Here is an 18,829-nt window from a genome sequence, read left to right on the forward strand (position 1 = left end):
CCCAACACCAAGCAATCCTGTTAAGATCCTCTCGAGGCCGTTTCCCTAATGTAGAGCTTAACAATAACCCAGCAAGACTGAGGCAGCTCAGCGGGGCTGGTGGGGGCAGGAGGTCTCCACCAGACTACTGAGCTGAATCAATTGATGGATGTGTGGGGAAGAAAGCAGGGAACTGAAAGCAAGCAGAACCATTCCTTTCATTAACATATCACTCATGAAGTTTAGAAGCCCACTCGTGCTAAATTATATTGCACCACGCCTCTTGCTAGTTCTGAGAATCACCAATGTGTATCTAAGATGAACAAAAAGGACCACCAGAACAGAATCACTTCTAACTTCAGCTTTTGAGACTTACTCGTTTTTGATGTCCACATATGACAACATAATCTAAATTTCTAAGTCATTATAGAAGCATAGGCTCAGAAAAGGGACAAATGGTTTTATTAAAACCAAAAGTATCCAGTGCTTACAGCTCTTACATTTTGCCAATAAGCAATTTGCACATACAGATAGCTAATGAACAGTTTCAAGTGTTTACTTTTAAATAATTTTACAACTGATGACAGACAAACAGTTTTAATTCCAGAAGATGTAAACATTTGCTTGTGCAAATCAACTTTTAACCCACTATGGCTTCTTACATTCGTCACTAGCAACATTATCAGCATCTAAAACCTGCTTCTGCACCATCTAGTTAAGACTATTCTATTGCTCTAAAAATAAGTTAACCCCATCCTTTCTTATTAAGATAAACCATTTTAATGCTCACAACTGAAAACACTTGGTACCTATTACAGAACACATCACTGGATTAAGTTGTAAGACTTTTCACTTCTTGAATAAACTGCATGGTTATTTTCCATGTGTTCTAATAATTCTCCAGAGTGTGTGTGTACAAATGTCAAAATATAATTGATTTACCTACTCAATGAGGAAAATATGCTCCAAATTTACTCCAACAGAAATAAAAACCATAGTCTCAAATGAAGTAGAACTGGTGTAAGGTCCAAATTAAATATCAAAGTAGTGCTACAATACACTTAGAACTAAGAAGTAAATAAATTTAACTGCCAATACTCAGCATCAAGACAGTTTCTTTCAAATGTCTGTTAGTTTTAGATGTCTGAGATTTTTTTTTTATTTTATTTTTTTAAAACTTGGTACTTGGTCTAAATACTGCAAAAATTGTTTTGGGTGATGCAGCATGTTTTTAGAAACTAAGATAACCAAATATGAGATCTAACACAAACATTTATAAAAACAGGTTATTTCTGTTTTAGAAGTCAAACTCATTTGGATGAACTGACTGGCATTTACAAGAGTTTCAGTAAATGAAGATGACCTCAACATAAAACAAATTGTTATTTGTACAAGTCCATGACTTGTACAGTTAAAATATAAATCAAAAAAACCCCAAATAATTAGAGCTAAAAAAAGAATCATACAAATTTAGATTTTCCAAAGGTTAAGCAAGTTACAGTAAGCTCATTTAGCCATCATATTTGATCTTACAAATCTACTGGTTTTGCAGTTGGCAGCAGTTTCACTTTAGATATTGGATTCTTTGGAGATCCTCTATAACGAATTCTTTCTTTTCCTGAAGCACTTCTTGCGATTGAAGATTTTTCTGGGGCAGCACCTGGAATATTTATATTTGCATTAACTTTTAAACTGGATTTCACTGTTTCGTGGTTGGTTAGATCTTCTAGAACAGACTTGGATGGATGAACAGTTGCTTTCTGTTCATGGATTCCAGCAGTTCTGACAGAAACATCAGGCTTGTCTGATGGATTTAATGGCCTGCAACACAATTTGGATGTTAATTCTAGCTGCTTGTGAGATAGAGAAACTGGGTCATATGTACCTTCACTCCTGAGTGGCAAAGCCACGGAGTTCTTTGAGGGCTTTTCTGTGCAGAAGAGTGCAGAATCATAGCTCAAAGACTTGACAAGCGGTGAACCAACATCACTTGCTTTAAGCGACTGTGAGCTTACAGATCGTCTGTTAGCCTCCAATAAGGAATTAATTCTTCTTACAGACTGTCTAACAGGAGTACGTTGAAACTTAAGAGGTAGTTTAGCTTTGCTTGCAGAACTTGAATCATTTAATGAAAGCTTGTTGAACCATTGTATGTGATCAGAAACCTTTCCATGGTCAGAAACAGTTGACGTTTTAGCTAAAGTTTTATCAGAATTTTCAGCTTGCAAGTATTGGTTGCCTACTTCATTTTGTGATTTAGGCAACTGCGAAGTAGGAAGCTGCCCTGCCATGGAAAGCTTGGCATTATCTTCTTCCAAATTACAGCACTTTACCGTACGGTTTTCAGCTGTTTGTGGGTGTGTTAACTCTATTTCCTCTTTTCTCCCAAAGGAATCTAATTTGTTTAAGTCATCTTTTGATGAACTGTTCTGAACAGTCAATTTCTCTTCCCTGGCCAGAGGAACAGGAAGTTCTGTTACATTTTTTATATTTGTGTTTGGGACCTGAAGGTCAATCTCAATAGAAGTTCTGAAGTTTTTTTTCTCCAAAACTTCACTATCATCTTTTTTTGATTGCTGTTTATCAATAGCGTAAGATTGATTTAATTGGTGCAACAGCTCTCTGGATTTTGTATTTGCTAGATTTTCAGAAACTTCTTCAGCTAAGGATTCTTTCTCCAAACTGAGCCCTGTGAGACACAAAGTTTCATTTAATGTTTCACCTGCTACATCTGAGAGGGAAGATTTTGTATCGCCTATCAAACTGTGAAGATTACTTCCAGATGCAGAGAAGGCTTGCTTAACTTTCAGTAATGTTTCCGCAGTTGAATTACTTTCCTCTTCAGAAAGCAAAAGTTCTAAGCTCTTGTCTTGTTTGTTTACAGTTGTGGATTTGGATTCATCTGGCACAACTGGTGGCTTTCCAAATATCAAAACAGATTCTGAAGAACCGATTCCCGTTTCAGGATCTCCTGGCAGAATTCCCTCATTCCTGCTGATCGCCTGAGAATATGTAACAGTAGGACTATTCCATGACATTCGGTGAACTGTTTTAGCCTGACATTTTGGAGTTAGCAAGTTTTCTTCTGACTTGCTCACATTCTTTGAACCTTAAAATAAATATCACAGTGTTTAAGAACAATATTGTGATTTTAATGATTTTAGGCAAAATTCTTGCTAAAAATCCCCTAATTATCAAAGTAGCACTGAGTTTAAAGCTGCCATTACTCCCTTAAGTTTGACATGTGGAAAAAAATCATAATGTTAAGAACTGAAGTCACACATCTCATCTTGCTTAACTAACAAAAGAGAACTACTAAAATACACCAGAAACACAACAAGCCTGTCCTAAACCGATTCTTTTTCCCCAGGAGGCGCTACCATTCAAGTAACTTTTGTCCACTAGTTAGAACCACTTTTAATCCAATTGCTTTTATAACTTTATGCATAAAGTTACTTTTGCTTCACAAAAGCAAAACTTTTCCCCATCTAATATATTGTTAGATACTTACCTTTCTTTGGGAATTTTTCACTGAGACATGGGCTGAAGAGCAAATCTCTTTTTGCACATTCAGTTTTGCTTTCCAAACCTTGTTGACTTGCAAGACGCCTTCCAATATTTTCAGATCTATTACCAACCGCACATCCTGACACAATATTCTTAAACAAACAAAAGGTGTTAATTGCTTCATATAGACTTTCAATTTGGAATCTTACTTACAGAGGAACCTCCAGGAAAAGGCTGTGCATATCAGCCACAGCAGCCTTTTCTTGGCCATACTTCATCTCCCATTGATTCTCTGTAGTCCCAGGTAGGGAACAAGCCACGTGCAGTAAGGGAGGCTTAACCACACTCTGAACATAGTGACTCTGCACATAGGCTCTGTAATATCAGAATTTCAGGAACTGTGAGACCTACTGATCACAAGTGTGGTGGGTTGACCCCAGCTGGCAGGTAAGCTCCCATCCAGACGCTTGCTCGCTCTCCCCACTCCCCAGCAGGATGAGGGAGAGAATTGGAAAGGCAAAGGGAAGAGGGGGGAAACAAAAAAAAAAAAAAACACACCAAAAAAACCCCCCAAACAAACAACAAAAAAACCCACACCCACCTCAAACCCAGAAGTGATGCAAAAGCAATCACTCACAACAAGTAGACTGATGCCCAGCCAGCCCCTGAACAGTGGCTATTTTGCAAAAACTCCCCCCACCCCAGTTTTATCAGTAAGCATGACATTATATGGCATGGAATAATTTCTTGGTCAATTCAGGCCAGTTGTCGCCTGTCCCAGCCTCTTGCCCCATCCCAGCCCCACCCAGTACAAGCTGATCAGTTACTGCTGTGAAAATAAAGCTAGGGCTTCTTGTACTTGATAGCAGTTCCAGTTATGCTGTGATCCCTCCATTACCAAATAAGTCCTTCCTGCTACTGAAAAGCAGTGTCCAAAACTTAGGATTAAAATTTGCACAGTAACAAGAAGGCTGTGTTACAAGCAGAATACTCACCATTTCTCTGTTGCTTTTTCCCAAACCAAACTTCAAGCGTAACGACCTACGAACCATTTCTTTTCGGCTAATCTTTGGAGAAAAGCAACCTGTCTTTCCTGATTCAGCCCTGGGAGGACAGAGGGAAAGAAGTGACAGATAAAAAACTCTTTAGGAGGGCAATGAAAACATCCTGACACTTATTTATGGTTATTTCCTCTAGTTTTATTTCTTCTATTGCCTTCTTGCCAAGCGTTTTTCATAGGCACAGGAGGCTACCATATCAGATCTTATTTTGTTCAGGGCTCCATTTTGCCACATTGGAAGATCTGGTGATTTTAAGATCATTATAAAAACTTGGAATTTTTTGGACATCAAGAAAAGATCATTTTAAAGACAGATTGAGATTTTACACGTCATAGTCAAGGGGTCTAGACCTACCTTTCCAATTTATCTTTAATTTCTGAGAGTTGAGGCAAATTACCTGTATAATTTTTTGCTCACGTGTCTTTTACTTCTTCTATTCCCTGTACTAGACAGATGAATTTCACCACCAGTTGAAGGAGAAAGCGAGGTTTGCGATGACTCAAAAGACACACAAGGGCTTGCTTCAAACTGAACTACAGGAACAAAGTCATATTTACATGATCTTAAAATAGTCACATTTTTTCAGATAAAGACTTAATAGTTAGTACAACAAAGAATAGGTTTTCAAACAGCACAGATTTGTTTGCTTATTTTGTGGAGTGCTGTCTTGAAAATACTTTGACTTCCACTTTTATTTAATATTAAATGAAGCTGTAGCTTGTAGCATCCATAGAAGAGGCTGGATCGCAATTAATCTCACGCTACTGATACTACTACCTCAATTAAGTTTCCACACTGCTATTATCAGATCAGTTCCTCAAATTTAAAAGCTTAGTAAGAAAAGTTAGATTCGGTTTAATTTGCACATTAGATTCAGTCTAATTCTGCACATTTGCAGTGTGCCTTTTTACATACCTAGCCAGAACAATAAATGAAAGAGTTGCTGTTCTACTATGTAACTTTTTTATGAAATAGATGCATTACTACTCTCTTTAGGAAGTGTCATGGCTTTGGTTTGCTTATTCATAGAAATAAGAATTTCATGGTGAGCATGGAATGATTTAATAACAAAAGCAAGAAGTTTTATACCATTCAACTGAGGAAAAAAATTGATCTTCAGGCAAGCCAATCAGAGTAAAAAGAAATTTCTAAATTGGCTAACTTCAGTTGGCAGCACATTAAAGAACCAAACAAAAATGAAATAGGATTTGCAGAAGAGCCTGACAGTTTGAAGCACTCTAGTAGAATGAAGTGGTATTAAAGCACTGGCAAACAAAAGTAAAAATTTTTCTATAGAATTTTGAGATTATTTAGCATTGAGAGAAAACAAGAGGTGATTGGATTCTAGAAAGAATCTTTACAATAGCAACAATTACCTTTCACATAGAGCTAAGAACAGCTATTTGAGTATTTAGGAGACAGAAGAGGGCTACAAGTTTCAAAAGGTTGGAAGCATAGGCAGTCTTCATGGATTTGTGTGCTAAGAGAAACGTGAGTATAACCTAGGTGATACAGAGGACTGAAAAAGATAAAAGGACATCAGGATTGCAGATTTGAGAGATTAATGTAACAGAAAAGAAACAGAATTTTGCTCTTGCTCAATCCATGTAACATGACAGTCAATAGTGAACATAAACATAGACTATTTACTGAGACAGGAAAGTAGCACAAGGAACACTTAAGTGAAGATTATCAATGACTGCCTAAAAAGAACAAAAGACTACATTTTAAATTAAAAGCCATAAACAACCACTTCAAGCAGCAAGGAAAAAATGAATGCACTGTACCTGAGGCTGGTGTGGAGCTGCTGTTAAAAATGCTACTTGGTAACAATTCAAAAGCAAAACTGTGCTTAAAAGATCGTCTCTTCTTGCTGGATAAGCCTTGAGAGCAATCAGTTGGAAGTTTACGTTTGGTACTTGGAGTAAGAACCACTGGAGTCACCGATGAAAGGGCTGAAATTAAGAAAACCAAGTAACAGCTTAAAAAGTTGAGTCTACTAAAATACAAGCAGTTGTTAGGGTTTTTTTAAAACTCAAAGAAAATTGTTGTAAAAGCTTAGACAAAGTGCATGCATTTTGAACAGGCAAAGCAATCAGCATAGCTTAGAGTTTGTTTTCTTATTTTGTTGTTTTTTCACAAGTTCGACCACCAGAAAGGAAAACCCAGAACCCCACATAATGAAATAATATAGGTATTAGAAGAGGGCAGGGGGAGCATAGTCATCTTCTGTAAGTTTAAGAGACAGAGTGAAAGAACTTCAGTCCTGGCAAGTTCATTCCCAAGATAAAATGCTGCACTGAAGCCTTAGTGGGCATTAGATAAAAAGCACGAGTTCAGTTGTGCAATCCTAGAACTACGTGGCTCACTGCTGCAGTGATTGTAGCTGCTGCAAGAACTACAATAAATGCAGTATCCTCAATAAATATGTATCTATATTCAAAGTTTTAAACAACTGAAACATAATCATTTATCTTCGACTATATTCTAGTTCAGTTAAAAAAAACTTGTGAAATATAGTTGACAAATCCAGAAGATACTGCATGGGCTTTATTTAGCATAAATACACCAATACCTACCGCTTCTGTCTTGTTGAGGTGTAGTGGAGGGTGTTCTGTTAGATTTAAATTTATTCAATGCTCCACTAACAATATCTGAAATGCAAGACACACCGAGCAATCAAATTTAAATATGAAGTTTGTCTTGCTCTGTTTTCAACTCAAGTTTAACTTGTATTCTTTCAGAAAGAAATAAAACAAATTAGTTTAAATGGTTGTTTTATGTGAAAACTACAGTGCAGATCTTCTCACCAACACAGTTTTTGTTGCTTTCACAATAGCTGAAAATTTCTATTTTCCTTACAAAAAAAAAAAAAAAAAATCATGCACAGACAACAGAAGTTTCTTGTAGAAAATTCTACTGGTCATTATGAAGTTATACGCCTTCTGATTTCTTGTAGGCAAACCTAGAAAGGATCCATTGAAGTCTTTCTACAGAAAGTCTCACGGACATTCTCACTTTACTGTACAGTCATCTTGAAGCTGAAAAGCTCTTAGAGCTTTGAAGTTAGGCCCAAATAGAAGTATGAAATTTTGGTCTTGCAGAAATAACGTACAACTCCTCTGTGAACTGTGTGGTTTTTTTGGGGGTATTGTTTTCTTTTAAAAGGCAAAATTAAACCCAGCAGAGTATATGCATGAAGTTTTACTGATTTTCCTGCTTTTGAAAATGTAAAAGGGAAGTATTTTTATTAAGTGCTATTGCAACCTACAGTTGTATTTTCATGTGTTCATAACAAAGCTTAGCAAACTACAAGCCTGCAGTACTTTTATGGTGTTCGGTAGATATCAGGTAGTTTTTAAAAAACTCATCTTTGAAAATAAAGTGTAGTAATACTATGTTTTACTACATCTGGAGAAAGATTAGAAGCTGCCTACTACCAGAACGTATTCCACAGAATTAACAAATTCTAACTGCTTCTCCTCAGAATTTTAACATTCACAAACATTTATTTATCAGTTTGCAACTCCAGAATGATCTTCCTTCTTCAGAGTGGAAAAGTATATTAAGCAAAAAAACCCCTATGCCTTGGCTAAACATCTACAGTAATAAAGCCTTAATTTCAATTGCTGTCAGGTTTAATAGTCCAGGTTTGAGCTAAACACATACTCATATTCTTTTCTGTATTGATATAAAATCAGTATTATAGTGGATTTGAATCAAGTCAAGCATATGTATTCCATATTACTTCCTCAAAAAGGATGCAGAAGAACAGAGAACATACCATTTGATTGTTCATATTTGTCAAAAGACCCCTCACCCTATTGAACAGTTAACTGAAAAAGAAAAAAAAAAACCCAACCCAAACAGATCCATGACATCAGAGCACACAGTATCCAATAATATTCAATTCATTGTTACACTTCCAAACACAAATTAGTTACTTGAATTCAAAACACGCATGCCATTTATAACCTTGCCTTCTCATGACCTGACTTACAGCATGCAATGTCTTTGAGTGTCCAAGTATAATTTCAAAGCTAGACAAAAAAAATAAATCTATTTTTTCAGTGTTCTGCAACAGGATCTGAAGTTGACTCAACAGAAAGCTGGAACATTAGCGTGGCTTCACAAATACAAACACAAGCAAAATAGCTTCTTCGGTAGACAACAGACACACCAGAATAAACTCAGAGTAAATATACAATAAAGTGAAGCAATTACTGAAGTCTTATATAGATTTTGCAAATCAAACCTAACAAACTTCACAGGCATCTATTCTGCTTGTGGAAGAAGCAAGTGCTTCGATCAGCAAACCTGAAGTCTCAAAATATCAGTTGCTCAAAATTTCAGTTACTGAAACTTTCACAGAACATACCTACCCCCAACACTTCGGTGCCTCCTCTTCTTACATTCACTGGGAGATTCGTTTTCACTGTCTTCGTGGCCCCACAGCGAGAGAGTAGATTGAAAGGTATCAACACCTAGCATTGCAGGAATCTTTTCCAAGATAAATTCTGGTACTTGTCCTGAATTAGTTGAGAAATACTTTTTTTGAAGTTATTTAAAAAGTTGAAAAGAAAAGCTGTATACAAGTACGTGCAACAAGACATTTTGATAAACATTTATCACTTACCTATTTCTGCTGCATGATCAATAAGTGTTTGCACAACAGCAGCTTGCAAGCGAATTTTTTTTTCTGTACTGGCTGACATCTTTTCATTTTCATTTGAGTGCAAGAGGTTGGGAGCAAAAATCACTGCCAGATTACTGCTATCCATTCTGTTTTCACTGGATCTTAACAAGAAAAGATGGTTTTACACAAATTATCAGGACACAAGTAGTGGAGAGAGGAAAAAACCAAATAAGACAAATGCAGTTAAAAAAAAAAACAAACCACACACACACACACGGGGTCATTCACTTGAGTGCTCACATACTGAGATTAATGTGTAGACTTATGCACCCCAGACTAGGTAACCACACGACTATGTTCTTGAAATCAAGAGGTTATAGACCCTGGTTAGTTTTGGGGAATGCAAGGTATCAGTTAGATTATGTTAATTTTATCAGTCACTCCTTTTGCTTTCCAAAGAAGAATGAGGAATACAGCTATGTAAGAATGAAACAAAGTCAAGTCTCAAGCAAAATAAGGTTTAATAAAGAAAACACTTTGGATTTATGAAAGAAAAGACCATGACTGAATTCCAGTGAACAACTGCAGACAAGAAAGTTTAAAGTCGCAAATGACTCACAGAAAGGTACAGCAGTTGCCTGGACAGAGAAGTCGTTAAAGGAACTGTGCTGTTTACAAGCACTCTCTTTACACTGACCTTAGGGACACAGTTCTCAGAAAGTTGAAAAAGTATCTCAAAGCTTCAATTGTTCTGTCAGCCATCAAACATGACAGCAACACCGTTGCAGTTTTCTTCTCATTTCCTAGCTGCTGAGCTTTGAAAAGGCCTTCCTGCAGGTGAAGTGGAAGGATGGGTTCTGGCAGCTCTCTAAAGAACTGTTTAAGAAGCCCTGCAACATCACATGGCAGTGCAGATGAGAGGCAGTATTCACCTTGATCCAGTTTACTCTGAAATTGTTCATAAGAAACATGATTTGCAGTCTTCAACATACCATCAGATTTCTAAGTTTAGGCATTAATCCTGTAGCCTGTAGCAGAAAAGACAGCCACATCTTCCCCATTTTTAGTTTCAGCCTTGTCACGTTTTACCTAACTACAGTATCTACAAAAAGACACAGTCGATGTTGTCAGACCACGTGTGTTAATTTACAGGTTTCCCACAGACACATCCTTCTGGGAGAACTTTGCTAAACAGAAGTCCTCACATTGTCCACTCTGCATAACTGCTAACAAGTTTGTTCAGTCACGAGTGCATTCTCACTATCTGAAAAGCTGAAAAATTTCCCCCCCTAAAAAACCCCAAAACCACAACCCGCCGCCAAAAGGTGAAGTTCACCAGTTTCTGGACTAGATCTCCTCTCATTTCTAAAGCATAAAATGTTACCAGTCTACTTCCAATATTGCAACTCAAATATGACTGAAGAGTCCAAAAACTAAGACATGCAGAAGATCGAGCAAAACGCAGCTTATTAAAAAAAAAAATAAAAAATGTTTTAGAGAATACCTTTAAGGCTTTTAAACGAACAAGCGATCCAGACTTTCTGAAGAGTCCCTCAGTATGAACATGTTCTTCCAAATATTCACAAGTATCAACAAGGAAGCTGAGGAAAGAACAGCAAAATAATTCTGACATCAAGAATAAAGCTTGTTTTTTTCCACAAAAACTGATAAATACATAAAACTTAATATGTAGGATAGTTCTCCCCAATTACAAGAAGTATAAAGAAATCCAAGTGAATGACAGCTGTGGCTCTGAATTCCCCATCTAACTTCTGCATCCCTCCTTCTCCAGCTGAAGCTAGTCTTCTATCCCCCATAAGCTTTAGCGGGCCTGGAATAAACATTATGTTCCCTCTTCTGACAAGAGTTCAATACTGTAAAGAGAGCAAAGTAAGCGTAAATCTAAATATACAATGTTAATTTACCTTGGAATATAACCATATTCTGGCACAAGTGATTGTGGTAACGCATGAAAAGATATTCCAAAGATTTTACCCTAAAATACAAAATTCAGTTAATGTCATTCAAAATTTGATAGGATTACCAACTACATATTACGGAAAAGCACATATTCCACAAAGTACAAACAAAAGGGTAGTTAAGACAAAAAAACAAAGTATTTCAGATAACACAGATAAGATGTATTGTCAGGAAAAGCACTATCATCTCTAGATAACCTGAGCATCTGCTGATTCTAGTTACAGGTAACACCCTAGACTGCTGTGAAAGAATAGAAAGGTTTTCTGCAGTCACTTTTTATTTTACAAGGAGTCAGTTTTTCTGTAAGGCCTCCAAATCAGTAACGATACTAAACAGACCGCTCTGGAATCTCATCTTACAATTTCAAATTGACTAAATCCCTTTTAAATTTTTCTTAAAATCAACACAACAAATTTGAAATAACTTTTTTTAAAAAAAAAATTCTTTTCTTCATCTGAGGCACTCAAGATTGCTCTTTCAGGGAGGACTAAACTCAACAGAACAGTCTGTAAAACTGTTCTGAACTCTCATATTTAACATTTCTATTTAAGAAACTGTTATAACTCTATTGCCTTATAGCAAGACATCAGACTATCTGTTACACATTAGAAAACAGGCAATTTCTTCAGTCATTACCACTGATGATGATGTAAAAAACACTACAGTGTTTTTTAAAAATGTTTGAGGTTACTGCACAGTTGTTTCAATTATAAAAGCCCACATTTCAATGTAACAACTTGCGCTTTCATTTCTTTGCCCCAACTCTTTCCTATTTATATTTACAGAACATGCGAGCTCGTCCCTCCCCCAACCTGAAGAGGGCTGGGATCATGCCCAACACGTTATCAGAGATTAATGCAAACCCTTGGTCATTTATACCTTAAATTCAAAGTGCTGACCATGTTGGGAAATAGTTAATCAGTAACTAACCCATTAGGCCATCTTGAGCCTATCTGTCCAACAGAAAACAAGCATAACATGATAAGGAAAGAAAAGCAACATTTGTCATTGTATTCTAGGTTGCTACTAAAAGTACAGAAAGAAAATTAACTCCAAGATGTTTTTCTTTATTTATGAGATTATGCAACAGAGAATTCCAGTGGCTTGTAATTCAACATTTAAAATTCATAACCGATATCCTCACTTTACTAGGTTTTGTTTGAAATATCAGAAATTGTGATTGAAGTTCTTAAAATAAAGTTACATCTGGTCCATTACAATAGAAATAGAATGCCCCCTGGCAAAAAAAAAAAAAAAAAAGTTATTCTACATGTTTTCCTACCTCGCTCAGTTACTAATATGTTTTCTTCCTTGTATAAAATTTAAGCACTACGGACAGCTATATAGATATCTTTTATCATGACATACCTCTATTATTCACAGTTCTTATTACTTTCCCTTCAAATGGAAAAAAAAAGTCTAGAACCAGATGCTTGATACTGACAAGGGGGAATAAGCTAATTCTAACTTTACTTTTGCTCTCCCTTTGCAAACAACCCAACTCAAGCATGTGTTTTCACAACATCTTTGGCTTATATTATAACATATTCTCAGCCTCACAGAAAGCTCATTCTGAGAATGGTCAGTTCTGTGCCATGTCAGCTGCACAGGTATCTTGCTTAGGACTCAATAGTGGTCCATGTTTTATGAATTAGAGCCTACCAGATCAGTGTTCTGAAATGGACTTCAACGATGTATAAACTGGCATCCACCATGATACTTTAGTTTTAAATAAGAGTCCTGAGACAGAAAACACACTTTTCCTTCAACGAATTCAACGTAGGTATTTAAGATGACAGGACAGATTTAATTTCTCAGAGCACAGGCAAATCAAGGCCAGTTCTGTCTGTACCAAAATACCCATAGTCACGTCTTAGAAGCCATGCAAATAAAGCCCTTCAAACAAAAAATCTAAGGAATCAAGTAAAATAAAAGAAATAAAGCATTTAGAAACTAGACAGTAGCTATGTATTACAAGAAATAACACAATGACTAAGATTTAAATTCTACAGGGAGCGACATTAAGCACAGCAAAGTGTAAAAAGCTCTTGCACAGACCAGAGGCACGCATGCATGTTTGAGAGAACACCAACTACATTAAGGAAAAGAGGAACACAGGTCGTTCACCATCTGGTCTGCCTTGCGACATTCAGGTCCTAAACGGGCGGGAGGGGGGGGGGGGAAATCAGCATCACTAAACCGTTGTCTTACCGAATCACAACACAGCTGCTCCTGACCACCGCCCGGAGCACGGAAAAAACCCGACTTTCCCCCATTGCGGGGAGCAAGACGTTTCCCCCCCAAGGGGCGGCGGGGGTGTGCTATGCCCTACCAGGAGCAACAGCGTTACGGTGACGGCACCGGTGCCAGAGTCGGTGGCCATCCGGCCTCACCGGGGGCAGGGGACCAGCTCCCGGGCCTGGGTAAAGCCTTGCTGCCTCAGCGGCAGCCGCCCTGCACCCCGCCGCGGCCTGGCTCGGCCGTCGGGTGCCCTCCGTGAGCGCCGCAGCGTTACCGCCCGCCTTACCTCCGCGCCCGCCGTTCCCGGCTGCTTGGCCGCCGCCGCCAGGCAGCTCCCGCTCTTCACCTTAATCCCGTAAGAGGCCCGGAGCTCCTCCAGCACCGCCAGCCGCACCAGCCTTCGCCTCTGTTCCGCCATCCTAGCACCCGCCGCCGCCTCCGCTTCCTCCCCGACCTCTCACTCCTCAGCCACCCACCGCCTTCTCAGACCCTGCTCAACGCCATCGCCACCTCCCAACGCCAGACCCGGTCCAGCCCGGCCCGGCTCCGCTCCACTCCCGCGCCGCCGGTTACCTCCTGGCTCAAACCCAGCGCCCTACCCCGCCCGCGCCTCTGATTGGGCCGCTTGCCGTTCGAAATCAGGCCCCCAGCCACCCAACGGCCGGCAGGGGGCTGCCCCGGCAGCGCCTGCCTCCTGCTCCGCCTCTCGGCCTCCCGCCGTTCCCAAGGCCCCGCGCGCCGCCTTCAGGCGATCGCGCTGGTTACCTAAGGGCCCTGCCCGCGGGCCGCCAGTGTCGGGGTGTTATGGGGGCGGGATGTGGGGGACGGGTGGATGGCGGCTGCTGGGAGCTCCTGGGGCTGGTTGTCGGGGGTGGCTGAGCGCTGCAGGGGGGGCTGCCGCGTCTCTGGGCGGCGGGAGACGGAGCGAGCCAGCAGCCGGGCGCAGCGAGCGGGGGGAGGGTCCTCAAAGGCGAAGATGGCCACGTTTCCTTTCTCCTCACCCCCAGCGAGAGTCAGGGCGGTGTTAACAGCGTTTGGGTAACGAAACCTTGTTGGTTTGGTTCGTTGTTTCCTTGAAAATAAGCGCTTGTTTCTTTCTTTGGAAGTAAATGTCAATTCAAAAGAGTAAACCATCGCAGTTTTGGCAATAAACGGAATTCTTCAAGGAGGAAGAAATACACGATGTCAGCCTTACTTGAGTGTAGTGGTGGTGTATAGTGGGATAGGAAAAAGATTTACTTTAGTCAGCGATGTCACTTTCTCCTGCATGAGCTTTGGTCTGTGCAGATCCATCTATGATGATTCATCGTTATTGCGGACAAACCCACAATTTAAGTGGCAGTTAAACCATTGGCATCGGGTTTGTTTGTCCTTTCTAAATTTGGGGTTGCTTACCTATTCCATGCTGTGTCCTCACACACCACCTCCAGGAGGGTTATTTGGGGTTTTGCTCTAATTTGTTATAGGAAGAATGTGTGGTTTTTTTTTTTTTTTTTAAAGTTTCTGTTCCAAAGGTAACTCTTCAAGTGTTAATAACAGTCAAATTAATGAAATGCAGTCTTTCCATGTAGAGTCAGAAGTAAGTGCTGTAGCAAAAATAAGCTTTCTAGCGTTTGCTTTATACATACTAGTACTCTGGTACTAGTACTAAAGTGAGTCTTACTTCACTGAGAGAAAGTGAACCACAAAGCTTAGACACAGAATTATGATAACCACATTATGGTGCTCTGAACACCTAAGGACACAAAAACTAGAGAATAAAACAAAAGGAGAATAACTAGAGTTTTTCCAAAAGTTACCAAATAGAAAAAAAACACCTAGAAAGTTACATGGAAGAAGGACCTAGCAGCAATAATAAATAGCAGATGAGACATGAATTTTCTTAAGTAAAACCTCAGGATTTTGATTATCAATGTCAAAATCATGTCAATGAGCGCAAGTAATATTCCTCTAAATGTAGTTTTCATGCAGCCTTACTGTCAGTAGTATTATCTGTTCTGGCATTGAAATTACATGAAAATACAGAATTCCAAAGCCTAAAATATCACTGATGAGAAAAGTAAAAGTAAAGGAATAAAATAAATAGGTATCATAGAATTTAGTTTAAGAAATCTCTATCCAGCTTAGTTTTCTGTAGTAATGATGAATTACACAAGAGGGAGCTGTGATCTGATAAATTTATTGAAAATTTTCATGCCAAGTATTTTCTGTTCAGTATTCACATAAGAAAAAGCACATGATGATAGTATATGCTGTATTTTTTTCCCCAAAAAGTGATGGCGGTAATCTCTTTACATTTTGCAGGAGGTATTTAAAGCCACAGTATTATCTAGTAATTTTTTCCAAAACATATGTCAAATATTTTAATATCCTTTAGGTGATTATTTTAACAGATTTCTGCTTTATTTACAGGTAGAGACTGGAGCAGAAAAAATTACTTTGTAAATAAGAGCTAGCCATCTAATTTTGGAACCAGTTGTAGCATCCCAACTCCAGTCTACTACACTCTTTCAAAACTGAGTTAGAAAAAATAAACAGGTATTTGGCTACTCCCCCCAACCCAACCCCCCATCCCCCACCCCGAATTGTCTATGAATTGACATGCCAAGCTTTTAGCATTTTAAATAATTCTAGTTCTCAGATGCTATCTGAGAATGCATTGGTGAAATGCCATCCTGAATGAAGTAAATGGCATAACTCTTGTCATCAGGAGGCCCAGGCTTACACTCCTTTTTGCATCCAGCATGTAACATTTAGGTATATGTTTACATTTTGGGAGAAAAAAAAAAACAAAAACATGAGCACCTACATTTAGCATGGTATTTAGTGAATTTTGGAAGCTACTCCAGAAATGAGAGCTTTAAAAAAGAAGTCAAAATGTTTACTAGTAGCCTCATTTCAGTAACCACTCAGAACAGTCAGTGGTCAAACCAACCAGAAACTCAGCCAGAGGAAGCAGAAACAAGCTACTTCAACAAGCAGAGTAACATCATGAGGAGTACGGAAAACAGACCTTACTCCAAAGTACCCCTACCGGAACAAACTCAGAACTTGGTGGGAAAGAGTGTAAGCGTCCCTCATTCTGGCAGTACAAGGGCTGGTTTTGCCTTACTTCTTCAACCAAACAAGCTGAGGGCAGAAAGATCGTAAGGGCAAATCATGAAAACAAAAGATCATGAGGGCAGAAAGCCAGACCGTACCATCCAGGAGAGACTGTGAAAAGTAGCTGCACGAGGGACATTTAGCACAGATGTCCTCAGAGTCTGACTACTAGTACAGTTTATTCTAAACATCCTTACTCATTCTTGTCTCTTCCTGGCTTGCTCTCTTAATGAGGAATTACTTACTCCAATTCCCAGTTGTCACTTCTCCATGCTGTTCAGCCTGCGTTTACGTTAGCTATGTCCCTTTTCCATCTCCTACTCCCTCTGCTGCTTTGTCTTGTCTTCAGTAAACAATTTTGCTTAGGACTGAAAGTGTTGGGGGGGATCAGTCTCACACAACAGTGTCCCCTACTTGCAACCGTTCACCGTTATGTCAGAAGCAAAAGCAATCAGGGTACTCTGAATACCTTCAGCATTTAAAGTTAACTATATTCCTCCCCTACCTCTGTCACTAGCTTGGTGAAAACTAATTCCAGATCAAGAAAATAGCACAGAAGAGGATTCAGTGTTTTTGAAGGAAGAAAATAAGGTTAGAAAGAGTGTCTTCCAAACTGACATTCAATGTGAATATCCTCTGAACCGTGGCTGGAGGATAGAATAATTTTACTCAACCCACATTTCATTTGGGCTATAAATTTGGTCTCAACTTACCATCTTGTCACTTCAGGTTTTTGAAGAGACTATTGCAGAAAATTAGATACGACAATCTTAGTAGATACCTTAGTATCAATTGTATAAATTGTTAACTCTATATCTGAGCTTGCTCCATATACAGATTTCTTAGGGACAGATTATCAAAGCTAACTCATTCAAGTTCGAATATTCCACACTAAGAATCACCAGAATTTTGTCTGAAATATTCCAACACTTGATTTTGTGAAAAGTAGTAATTGAATTTTTTTTTTTTTATTACATTCACTGTGGTCAAATAAGTTTTTCTAATTAAATTTTGCAACAGCTTTCGGAGAACAGCAGTATACAGCATACCTTTCCTCCGTTTACTCTGCAATACCACATGTTTGAAGGAACAGAAAAATCACCACATAAGGAAAAAGATATCTGCATCTCTAATTCACATAGGTGAAACTTTGGAAAAGACTGAAGATTTCACAGGCAGATTCTAACATATATAATGCTAAGATCTTGAGTTAGTGACTAAACTTCCATGCTTATTGCACTGAGGAAGCATTTTGCCTATTTTTCCTGTGAGCAGGTTTCAAGTTCACCACATCATCTGGGACTCTGCTAGAAAATAAAAAAAATCAGAAACTGACTAAAGTAACGAGATTTGTTGATTAGGCTGAGAAATTTGCAAAACTCCTCTTACCACACTAACGAGAAGGACAATTTTTTTTTTTGAAGCCACGTACTGTCTTGGAAACCAGCATGTGAAATTTAAAGAGTGCTTCTGATTCAAAGCAGCTTAGCTACTGCTGATACCACACTGGTCAACTTAACTCAATGTAGACACTTTCTGTTGTAAGTGCTTGATGTTTTCAAGCATGCTGAAGCTAAGAGTTTATACTTGGCACTGTGCATGACATTTTGCGCTTATAATACATTTCCTTTTATCTTTAGCAACACTAGTAGGAAGACTGTTCTCTCTTTTCTGGTTTTCTCTTGCTTCCAGTTCTTGTGCTTGAGTGGTTGAATGGTCTGAAACTGGCAATTTACCTGTGATGGAATGATTTAACAACCAGATGTGCAATCTTCGCCCATTACTTTAATTTTGAAATAATAAATAGTTAATTAATTGAAGGGTTGGAAATTTTATATCCAAGGCAGAATCCGGGTTTTTAAAAACTGTGTCAAGAATTCAGTTCATTTGTGTAACCACTATTTTAGAATACAGTTGTGTGACACTGACTTGAGCTGTAAGAGAAGCAAATGATAGGCTGTATAGTCGATAGGCTATAGGAGTCGAGTAACTGAACAATTTCGTCAGTATTTCTATGTGGAGAAATGATTTCTCACCCGCTCCCAGGGAAGAGTGATGGGTTGTGTATTTTTCTGCTTTTACGTAAGACTTTCAAGTGTCTTATGTCCATTATATGTGTACCATAGTTCAAAAGATGTATCTTCCCAGTTCCCACTTCAGTTGGAAAGATAGGACACCTTGCCTAGCGAGCTTGAAAAATGAACCAAAGGCAGTATGGTTTTGTGGTGGCTTCGCCCTGGGTGGATGCCAGGTACCCACCAAAGCTGCTCTGTCACTCCCCTCCTCAGCTGGACAGGGGAGAGAAAATAAAACGAAAGGCTCA

General features: G+C 38.8%; 1 protein-coding gene across 1 annotated transcript; it reads right to left on the bottom strand.

Annotated features, from left to right (window-relative positions):
• Positions 1-433: 433 nt before the first annotated feature.
• Positions 434-13,822, bottom strand: ARHGAP11A (Rho GTPase activating protein 11A; the record flags this gene model as incomplete). Its single annotated transcript, XM_082484980.1, has 11 exons — positions 434-3,088; positions 3,491-3,638; positions 4,482-4,590; positions 4,945-5,080; positions 6,335-6,502; positions 8,930-9,076; positions 9,184-9,338; positions 9,875-10,131; positions 10,688-10,784; positions 11,109-11,179; positions 13,691-13,822. 11 exons carry the CDS (start codon positions 13,820-13,822, stop codon positions 1,509-1,511), a joined length of 3,000 nt encoding a protein of 999 aa, XP_082341106.1. The 3' UTR covers positions 434-1,508.
• Positions 13,823-18,829: the final 5,007 nt, after the last annotated feature.

Source organism: Vanellus vanellus (genome assembly GCF_965231255.1).
Source record: "Vanellus vanellus genome assembly, chromosome: 6".
In the NCBI taxonomy this organism is placed as follows: Eukaryota; Metazoa; Chordata; class Aves; order Charadriiformes; family Charadriidae; genus Vanellus; species Vanellus vanellus.